At 36.0% G+C, this 11,060-nt stretch overlaps 1 protein-coding gene across 1 annotated transcript in view; it reads right to left on the bottom strand.

The window, feature by feature from the left end:
• Positions 1 to 10,181, bottom strand: part of LOC104390822 (nipped-B-like protein) — a gene marked incomplete at both ends in the record, with an annotated part of 102,409 nt that extends 92,228 nt beyond the window's left edge. Inside the window, 4 exon segments of the mRNA XM_010000026.1 lie at positions 3,376 to 3,469; positions 6,610 to 6,770; positions 8,317 to 8,468; positions 10,082 to 10,181. Of these exon segments, the coding sequence (XP_009998328.1) occupies positions 3,376 to 3,469; positions 6,610 to 6,770; positions 8,317 to 8,468; positions 10,082 to 10,181 (507 nt within the window).
• Positions 10,182 to 11,060: the final 879 nt, after the last annotated feature.

Here is an 11,060-nt window from a genome sequence, read left to right as displayed (position 1 = left end):
GCTCAGACACTATGGGGAGATCTGTGACCCCCCCGTAGGAGGCTGAGTTAGACAGACAGCAAAATTGGCCAGAGATATTCCATTCCATATATCTACGTAAGCTCAGAGGAAGGTCAGAGATCACAGAAGACAACTTCCTTCCTGCTTCTTCTTCCCTTCTCTTCCGTCCATGGCCGGCGTCCAGGGAGGACTCTGTTCATCCATCACCGTCGACCCTTAGGCTCGAGCTCTCGTGACCCCCATAACTCTCTGCTTTCTCCAGCAGCAGCTCCGGGATTCCTCGGGACTCTTCCCAGTTCAGGGAAGTGCTGTGGGAGTTGCTGGGGTGGGGGGAGGCGAGAGGCTTTTGCCCATACCTGAACATATCTGTATATAATTGCATATATTTTCTTATATCATGAGTGTTTTAATTAAAGCTGTGTAGTTTAGTTTTCAATCCAGCCAAGTCTCTCTCTTTTCTCTCTCTCCTTCCCTACTTGGGTGGAAGGGGATGGAGAGCATTGTTGTCGGACATGAGTCAAATGGTTTCAATGCTAAACAGCACAGGTCCCAGTACTGACCCTTGAGCAACACTACTTGTCACTGTTCTCCATTTGGACATCGAGCTGTTGATCACTGCTCTCTCAGTGCAACCATACAGCCATTTCCTTATCCACCAAGTGGTCTATCTATCAAATCCATATCCTTCCAGTTTTGAAATCAGGATGTCATGCAGGACAGTGTCAAATGCTTTGCACGAGTCCAGATAAATGACATTAGTTGCTCTTCCCTTGTCCACTGGCACTGTGACCTCATTGTAAAAGGCCATCAAATTTGTCAGGCAGGTTTTGCCCTTGGTGAAGCCATGTTGGTTGCCACCAATCACCTCCCCATTTTTCATGTGCCTTAGCAGAGCCTTCAGGAGGATCAGCTCCATGATCTTGCATGATACCTCACAGAGGTAAGACTGACTGGCTGTAGTTCCCTGGGTCTTCTTTCCTTCTCTTTTTGAAATTGGGGGTTATGTTTCCCCTTTTCCATTCAGTGAGAACTTCACCAGACTGCCATGACTTTTCAAATATGATGGAAAGTGGTTTTGCAACTTCATCTGCCAGTTCTCTTAGGAGCCGTGGATGGATCTTGTCACATCCCATGGACTTGTGCACTTTCAGGTTCTTTAGATGGTCTTGAACCTGCTTCTTCTCTTCAAGATATTATAACACCCTTCCTATGAACTTTCTCTAGACTGATGATGTGTAGTATCATTCTATTTGTTCTCCCACACAAGCAATTAAATATTTTGCTTATTTTCTCAAGTTTGAGATAAACTTTTTGCAAAGTTTCACAGGTTTGTGACTTGTCAACTAACTTTCAAGGACTAATGAGAGTAGCAACAAAAATCTCAGCATATATGCTTGTCGTTTGTTCATCTGGAAAATTTGTCAGCATAACCAATCACTTTAACTCCAAATCATAGGCTAAAAACTGACTGTCACGGATCAGATATTCTAAGTAACACTGTTACTACCTACACTGCTTCAATATATTTCTAAAATGCAAGATTAGATGAAGTAAATATCTGGCAAGATTCTTGCAGCATCAAGAACTGGTTCTCTCAATCAGGGTTCATTATCTCTTTAAGAAGGCAAAATGGTAGCACCATTAGTAACAGTATTTCAGTTGTGTGCTTTATCAATGAGAAAAGTAAAGCTAACATACAGGTAAATAAACCAAAAAGCTCCTCTTCCACTTTTTCAGCCCCTCTAATGCAACATCACAATCTGAATTGTACAATCAGATTGTTTTCAGAAATAATCTGAAAAGGTATCCCTTCAAAACAGGTCCTAAAACAACCAATTGAAACAGCAGCAACTTTAACCTAAAAGTAATTAAAATATTCTTCTGGCTGAGTGGCAATCATATATTTGAGTGGAAGCAGCTTAAATTTACAATGTTTTTAAACTGGTAAGCTCAACAAATATGGATTTTGTGTTCTGAATAAAGATAAACAACCATATTTAGTCTTTGCCATTTACAGAAATGTTACAACAAGTCCTTTAGCACAAGACTTCCTAAAATACTGATGCTGCTGGCATACTATACAAGTACTTCTCACTTGCTTTTGAACCACATTTCTTCTATCATTGTTTATCACAGTATACACCTACAGAAGATGAACTGCAGAGATCATTTAGCAGTCACAGTACCATAGGATAATTCAGTTAAGAAGGGATCTCAGGAGGTCTTTCGTTAATTTTCATTCTTAAAGCAGGGTGAGCAAGGCTACATTATGTAGAGCTTTATCCAGCCTGGTCTTGCAAACCTCCAAGGATGGAAAATGCACAGATTCTCTGGGCTTTTCCAATGCTCAACTGTCCTGATAGTGATTTTTTTTTTTTTCCTTATACCTAGTACAAAACCTCCCATTTTAATTTAAGTCCATTGTCTCTCATTGTTCTTCCATAACACTGTGAAAAGCCTGACTCAAGTCTCCCTAATAATCTCCTCATGGGTATGAGAAGACTGCTCTAAGGTCATATCCATCTATTGTGTGTCATCCCATCTGTCCTCTGCCCCACACCACCCCCCCCCAGGCAGGCTGTGCAAGCCAAATACCCTAAACCTTTTCTGGAATCTCCCTCATTTTCTGTTCTCCCTCCTCCACCTAACATGACCATCCAGAAAGATTTAATTTTGTTTCAGGGCTAAAGAGAAGAAAGCACTGTTGCATCTTTTTACTATTGCCATGTAAATACATAGGCATTGAAAACCTAAATTACCAAGAATATGCCCAAACCCCTACCTTGCAAAGTCTCGTGTATCTCAGTCATTGCTTCTTAGGGATAATATTAAAAAACAGCAGTATGCATTCTATATTTTAGCATAAAGAATTATTTTCTCAACTGACAGTTCACCCTACTCCTTCTCCACAACTAAGGTTTTCAGGCTTTATTTAGGCTATATATATTGTGTTCATTGAACTACTTTTAATGTTCTTAAAATTTGATTATTGCAATCAAGACAAGCATTGAATGTTGAAAAACTTTTGAGCTGGTTAAGAGTTCAGTACTTGTAATGCTACCTTTAAACCCTTTCTTATGTGGAGCAACTGAAACCACTATTATAAAGAATTTAGTCTCCATATTGGAAAGGATTTATAATTCTTCCGTCTTCCATAAATTTGAGCTTTGTTTTGAAGTATGATTAGTCAATATTTGGACCTTCAGAAATTTCTTCTGGATCAGGGCTCAAAATAATTTTGTATCCAAAACTTAATGACATACTCTTTAGTACTCTGAATACAGAAGTCAGGAGAACTAACTAAATACCTCTTTAAACAACTTGTTCTTTAAAATTGGGAAAACAATACATTGATATATATGACTGCTAGACTACCTTTAAGGGTTCCATCACTTCCTGCTGGAGAGCAGACTGACTGTGGTGACCTCAAGGAAAAAGATGCAGCATTCCTTATTGAAGGATCACCATCCTAAAGTGACAATGATAAAAAATTAACATTATGAACATGAACACTTGAAATAAAGACTGAAATTTGTACATATACTGATAAAATGGATTGGATGAAAAAGCACACAAAAATATTAGAAAATTATTCATTCATATAAAAATCTTCATAATTTAGACTGCTATTAGACTACTTTATAGGCAACATTCCAGAGCACAAGCAGCCTTAAGAAGAATCTAGAACCAGAATGCGCACACAAAAATAAATCTATGTATATGTCTTCTAGCTAAATACAACAATGGTTGACATTAAGATTCCATTTAAAATTTTTTTGTAACATGCAATCATAGTAAAGAGCTGAAAAGCAGAAAGAAATTGAGCCTAAAAAGTAGATTATTTTTTTTTAAACAAACTCAATTTTTTCACTTAACCTTCCCTTAAATTGTATTAGAATGCCATCTTACTTTTACAGTTAAGCAAACTAAGACTTTGTATTTATACCCTCCAGCATACACACATCAGGACTGAACAAAATCTGTAGCACTCCCATTGCAGCAGCTGAGATAGATGGATAGCAACTATACACTCCCTCTGACAATGGCCAAACAGCCAATTTCCACATGCAGAGCAGTAGAGTAGTTATGGTACATGTCTTGTGAAGACATAGTTAACACTGCTTAGGGAAAAGGAAAAAAAAATTATATTTATGGGCTGAAAGTTCATACAAGGCAAAGAATATAAATCAGTAAGAAACCAGATTTCATCAGTTTCACCATACATGAGCACTCAGAAAACAACTCTCTTATTTTTTCCCCCTCCCACAGTAAAATGACTCTAAAACTCATGCTGTGCTATTAATTACACTTATATTTGCAACAGTGCTTGCAAAAAGACTTGTTGCCTCACATGAGGAAAGCCTCATGTGAAAAGAAATCTAATATTCAGAGTCAATGCAATAAAAACAACTAAAAGATCTTACATGTGTTTTATTGCAAGTCAAAATTAATTTGTTTCCTGATGTACAATTTACTCATTGATTTAATACACTGAAATAATGGAGCTGATTTTTTTTTTTCAAACCTCAATTATCTTAGAATTGTAATAAATCTCAAAAAAACCCAAATATTGGGGAAGAGAAGCTTATTAACTTTTTAGCATATATGTTTTATTAGGACAGGAGAGATCCTCTGCCCATGATTGCCAAGGCAAGCAAAGGCACCTTTTATTAAATTAACTAAACAGACTAACTAGATAGATGACCTTTGAGGTACATATGCTATTCCTACCAAAGCTGACACATTTTAAGAAGTGCTCATTTACTGTGTCCTAGTTCAAGAACATCATCAAATGGTGAAATGTAAGCACAAACATATATTCTAGGAACGTTCTCAAGTTTATCAAAAAATGGTCCTGAAATTGAGTATATGTGCAGTAAACCTTCAAGGGTATACTTATAAAATCATGTATTTCTAATACGCAATATCCTGTAACTATTCATAATTTTTAGAACAAAAAAATCCTAAAAGTAAGAAAAATACTAAACAATAATTAAAGTTTTTAAGTTTTATTATTTAATAATCGTTATTCATAACTATCTGTGCCAAAGGTCACACTGCTTCTGAAAAGGCTGCAACATTAATCGTAAGCTTATTATTCATGAACAGATGCAAAACTTTTATTAAACCAAATTCTTCAAACTGTTTTCTGCATGACAGCGACTAAAATCAGCTTTTAAAGGTATAATTACTCTTTACCTTTAGTATTTCTCCAATTAAACTGCACAATGCAGTATGTTTTACGTTTTCATATTCTGTCAGTTTTGAATGAATTTAATTTCTAAGTTCTCATTAACTATGATATGGTTGCATGGTTTGGATCATAAAATTAGGGGTGAATATTTTAAAATACTTCCTTTTTAAACACTGAGGAATAAATTGTCCTGATATTAAAGTTTTCAAAAAGTCTTAACAAAAGAGAGATTCTCTTGAAAATGCACCTTTAACACATTCAGAGGATATACGTACAGTTAATGCTAATAACAGCTTCTGATTTTGAACACTTTGCATTGCTGAAGCAGAGACTGAGAAAAACATCTGATGATTGTGCATTATGATAGATTCCCTTTTTACATTACAAAACTCTCTTGTTTAAGATACTACTTCTTAGGTAATATTTTTAATAAGCATAATTCTTGCATTTAAAAAAAACAACAAAAAAACCAACTCTCTTAGAGTTCTAGTGTATTAATCCTGGTAAGGGATTTAGAAAGCCTTGTTAAATACACCATTTTTTTTTGCTTCCACAAGCTAACTTCCGAAGAAAAGCATTGACCACATTTTTTGTAAAGGTCTGCGCACCACCAGGTTTTGAAAAACTTTTGTAACTACAGTCATGCCTACTGTTGTAGGCATCACTATGATCACACTGTTTGAAGAGCTAAAGTAAAAAAATGGAACTTAATTGCTCTTTCCTTAAGAGACTGTGTGATAAACATATAAAGAAGAATCCCAACATACTTTAATCCACAGGCTGAGATGCTCATTAATAAGAAAATTAAGAACTTCAAAATTCTGTGGAAGAAAATGGCTGGGTTTTTTTCCTTTAGATTCAAGATTTCAGAAAGAATTTCTCCCACATGAACTAAAGTCACTACGGGAAAACTTATAAAGAAACCAGGCCATAAAAGCACATAATAGACCAGTAAGAAAAAGTGTCCAAAGGAATTTTTGCCTTTTACAACACTACTATATTACCCAATAGGTTATTCAAACACGTGAAGTCTAATTTACAGTTATGGGGATCTTCAGAAAGACAAGTTAACTATACACCTATTTTGAATCTAGTATTGTTTGCATCAACATATTGCTACAATAATTGCAGAGACATTCTATCATTTATTTAAAATAAGTTCATAAGTAAGATTTTTTTACTTTTCATAATTTCATCAGAATCAATGTTAAAACTGTTCCAAAGGAAAGAGAGATCTAGAAAAAATGAAAGTTGCACAGTTGAGTGTACATATCTGAAAATGAAATACATTTTCAGTGGTTTTATACATTATTCTTTATAGTAAAAATATCTGACTTCTAAGGCAGCTAATCACATACTAGCTTTATCATAGAAGATATTTGCTTTATCATAATAAACTGATCTAGGCAACATACATCACTACTTAGCCTGTGCACCATCTGTAGGTAGTCTTCATTTGAGCCATGTCTAGAATTATCAGCATGGTGATTAGCTGAATTTCCAGACAACTGACTTGAAACTTTATTTTCATGGAGATTCCTCATCCCAGCTGTGACAATAGGACTGGATACTGAAGCTGAAATACAAAAAAAAATAAATATACTGATATATTCACATAGTTGTCAACTCTAAAAAATGTCACAAAACACACCATAATAGTGGATATTAATGAGTTCAATGCAAGAGCTCTGGAATATGAACAGTCAGTATCATACTCTTCTACATTATAGAAAACTTTATTTTCCTCTAGATAATTTTTATTTACTACCTTTAGTAACTTCCAAGGGTATTCATGCAACATACAACATTACATATAGAACAGCTATATAAATTATAAGCGCATTGTTAATCTAAATGACAATTATACTTGCACCAAAAAAAGCCTCGATACTGTTCATGTTGTTCAAGACTGGTTTTAAAAAAGGGAAGAACAAAGAATTCCATTCATTCTGAAGGTCGTCTTTGCCAGTTACTGCATACCTTGATGTCCTGGTTCGAGCCAGGATGAAGCCACTTTTCCTTATACTGTTGTTTTTTTTTCCTTCAGTAAGCTTTCTTTTAACTAGCAGCAGTGTCCCAGCTTGGGCTGATAACAGCTGGAATGTTTTTGTAACTGCTGGGTTTTCAAAGTCACATCTTCACTCTGCCGGCTCAGACACCATGGGGAGATCTATGACCCCCCCCCCATAGGAGGCTGAGTTAGACAGACAGCAAAACTGGCCAGAGATATTCCATTCCATATATCTACGTAAGCTCAAAGGAAGGTCAGAGATCACAGAAGACAACTTCCTTCCTTCTTCTTCTTCCCTTCTCTTCCGTCCATGGCCGACGTCCAGGGAGGACTTCATCCATCCATCACTGTCGAACCCCAGGCTCAAGCTCTCCTGACCCTCAGCACTCTCTGCTTTCTCTAGCAGCAGTCTAAGACTTTTTGGGACTGTTCCCAGCTAAGGAGAGTGCTGTGGGAGTTGCTGGGGTGGGGGGAGGCAGTAGGGATTTTGCACATTTCCTGAACATATCTGTATATAACTGCATATATTTTCTTGTATCATTAGTGTTTAATTAAAGCTGTGTAGTTTAGTTTTCAATCCAGCCAAGTCTCTCTCTTTTTCTCTCTCTCCTTCCCTACCTGGGTGGGAGGGGATCGAGAGCATTGTTGTCAGACCTGAGTCAAATGGTGACACTTGAGTATTATTCTAACCAACTTAGTCTAGCCTACACTACAAAGGTTTGGTAAACTAGCAGCAAAACTTAAGTTACAATGTCAAAAACTAGGTTTCAACTATTACAGATAATTGATTGCCATAGCTACCAAATAGAAGCTTTTGGTTTGAATTTTCTTTTATCATGTATATATTGCAACTATGCAAATAGGTGTACATAGGGGAGGAACAGTGTAACATGAACATGTGTTTTACTTTTTCTTCTTCCTTTTTTTTTTTTAAGTATATACTTGCACTTTGTACAGTTAAGAAAGTAAAATTTAAATATACCCAAAAATTCCCTATCAACTCAAAGATTTGCATTAAGCATGTGACTCCTTTGAAAAAAATTAGAGAGCTGTGAAACATGCACATGAAGGTAAAGCTGACAGGAAAATAAAACGAACATCACAGACTTACCTTGCTGCATCTGAGGATGTGGTGCATAATTTGGAGGATGTGAATATGGCATGTATCCTGCAGGGCTTTGAGGAGCATAGGGACTAGGCACTGGACTGTTCTGTTGTGCCAAAAATCTGTTAGCAGAGCTTGTCTGTGGTGGCACAAACCGGCTAAAAATAAAAAGTTTTTTAAAGTTGGAAAAGCAAATTTAGATAATTTTATTATTTCTTTTGGAATATTATACCTTTGGAACATTATAACTTCTGTAAGAGACAGAATTCCAACACAATCAAGAAAGCCCTTCAAAACCAGTCTTTTAAACTATCAATATCTTTGCAACTTCAATTATTACTTAAGAGCCACAGCTTGGGTACTTCATTATTAAAAGTAAAGAAAATAATAAAAAGTATTTATAAGATCTCCACCTAGGGAAAGGAAACAATAACACAAATATTTATTAAAATAAGTTCTGCATATTTACTAAAGAAAAGATATACAATTTCCATGAAAGCGACAGTTAAGGTTTAACTCAAAAGCAACTAGCTTTCTAGAATTAACAAGGAGCCATATATTCTAAATAGGATTTTTCCAATAAGATTTCAAAGAGCTTCATCTAAGAGAACTATAATGCCAAGATATAGGAATGCGGTAGGCAGTTAGGCAGGACCTGACCCAAAGTCCACTGAATACAACTTATTTCTTCACTGGTTTTATCTTAGACTCATCCTAAGGACAGAAAGCCATAAGAAAAAATAGGCTTGTGACAATAATACATGTCTATTATAACTTACATTGATAATGAGCTTTTCAAAATAAACATAAACCAAATAAATACTTCAGAAAGTACAATACATGCTTTCACAACCCTCAGTTCTAGATAGCAACTCTATGAAGGTAAGCTTCCATAGAAAGAAATAGCAAAGTATATAAACACAAGGATTTTTCAAGGATTTTGAGAAGACTTAGCACATTGTAATATTCAAGATTCAAAAAATCTTCTTCAATATCCCTTTTACATATAAAAGTAAAAAAGTGAACTGTTTTTTGTGCAGATACAGAGCATTTCATTTGCCAAAACAATTACACTTAATTTGAGGTAAAATAAGTTTATTTTAATAATGATATCTAATAACTGGAGATGAAACCTGTTAAAGCTCAATAACTGGGCTGAAACTACATGCAGAACTCTTTCCTCTAATCCAGAGTACTTTACTATATTAACAAAGGCCTGAATTATAGGTACATGCTACTTGTCAACACTCTAAATTTCAAAAAGAACCAGAAAGTTGATGAGGAAGCGGCTGGAAGACTGGCCAAACTACTGGACCTATTGTCCTCTGAGCAGCCTTTTGTATAACCATTACAGCAGTACTTCATGCTTTTTACAAGCTTTCTTTCCCACACTCTTGTCATATTGGCACTGTTATACATGCCAGAATACATAGCCTCTTCTCTCCTATCCTACCACCAGTCTCAGCCTCTGCCACAGGTAGAGAACAGCTGGAGGGGTGACAGGAGGCAGGAAGATTCCTTAAGCAGGAAAGAAAGTTTGCCAAAATTATGGGAGTGAGAGAGAGCAGAAAATCATTACTAGTCCTTAGAATACAAAGATTATTCACTAACAAAAAGATGTTTCTTTGCCAGATGAAGAAACATGCTGTCAGACAAATGCAAAATTTGCCTTGATACTTCCATTCACATACTTGCAACAATAATTGACTGTCACTGCAGGAAGATTTTGCAGTTCACTGCCCATTCCACCCCATTTAAAATAAAGTGTTACCTGGAAGGGCTATGTGAGATTGTGGTTTGTTGATAATTGGAAGATGCAGGACTACCTCGCATGGAATTCTGAGAAATATTAAACTGTGACATCATCATCCCTGTTAAGAAGAAGATAGCAGCATTACTTTACATGCATTTCCTTTTTAACCAATAAAGTCTCTCATTTCAGAAATTATATACAAAGAGATTACAAACTTTACATAAATCAACATCTTCTACCTACAACTGTTAGAAAATATTTTTTAAAAGACTGATCCCATGTAAGATGTCTATTTTACACCATGACATAAAAAGAGTGTTCTCTAAAGCAATATTAATTCAATTATAAATATCAACAGTAGTTCCTACCTCTGTTCCTTAGCCAAAAACCTGCTAGTAAATAAAACCATTTTATAACAAGACATATACTCCACACCCCAGACTGGCGTGTACAGTGCTCATTGTGCCAATAAGTAAATAATTTGGAAACTTCACAACAAGTTGGAAGAACACAGAAAACTTATCTCCCTTTTTTAGAGCAAGTACAGCAAACAATCATCTCAGGCTCACTGGTACAAGATATTCTCCCTGGTCCCTTTTTTAGAACAAGTACAGCAAACAATCATCTCGGGCTCACTGGTGCAAGATATTCTCCCTGGTCCCATAATGCCTTAGTGGTTCCTTTCTACCTCTGCCACACTTATAAGGAATGTTATCAAAGATGGTGCTGAAATATTTTCAGTTGCAAAGAACCACCAATATCCTACCTGTAGACCCCCACAGCCTGTAGATTCCCACAGTCCTGCTTTGGAAATTCAGTCATACTAGACTGTAAGCCACAAGTACCAGTGTGCTTGAAACTAACTCACATCTTTATTAGGGAGAATTCAAAGGAATCTTTTTTTTCCCTCTCTCTAATACAGGTATAAAAAATTTCCTAACCACCACGACACGGGAAGTTGAAGTGATGTATGTACACAAAAACTTATGACTTTTAA

The sequence above is a fragment of the Chaetura pelagica genome, unplaced genomic scaffold (genome assembly GCF_000747805.2).
Source record: "Chaetura pelagica isolate M959 unplaced genomic scaffold, ChaPel_1.0 scaffold476, whole genome shotgun sequence".
NCBI lineage: Eukaryota > Metazoa > Chordata > Aves > Apodiformes > Apodidae > Chaetura > Chaetura pelagica.
This window is presented reverse-complemented; position numbering and strand designations above follow the sequence as displayed.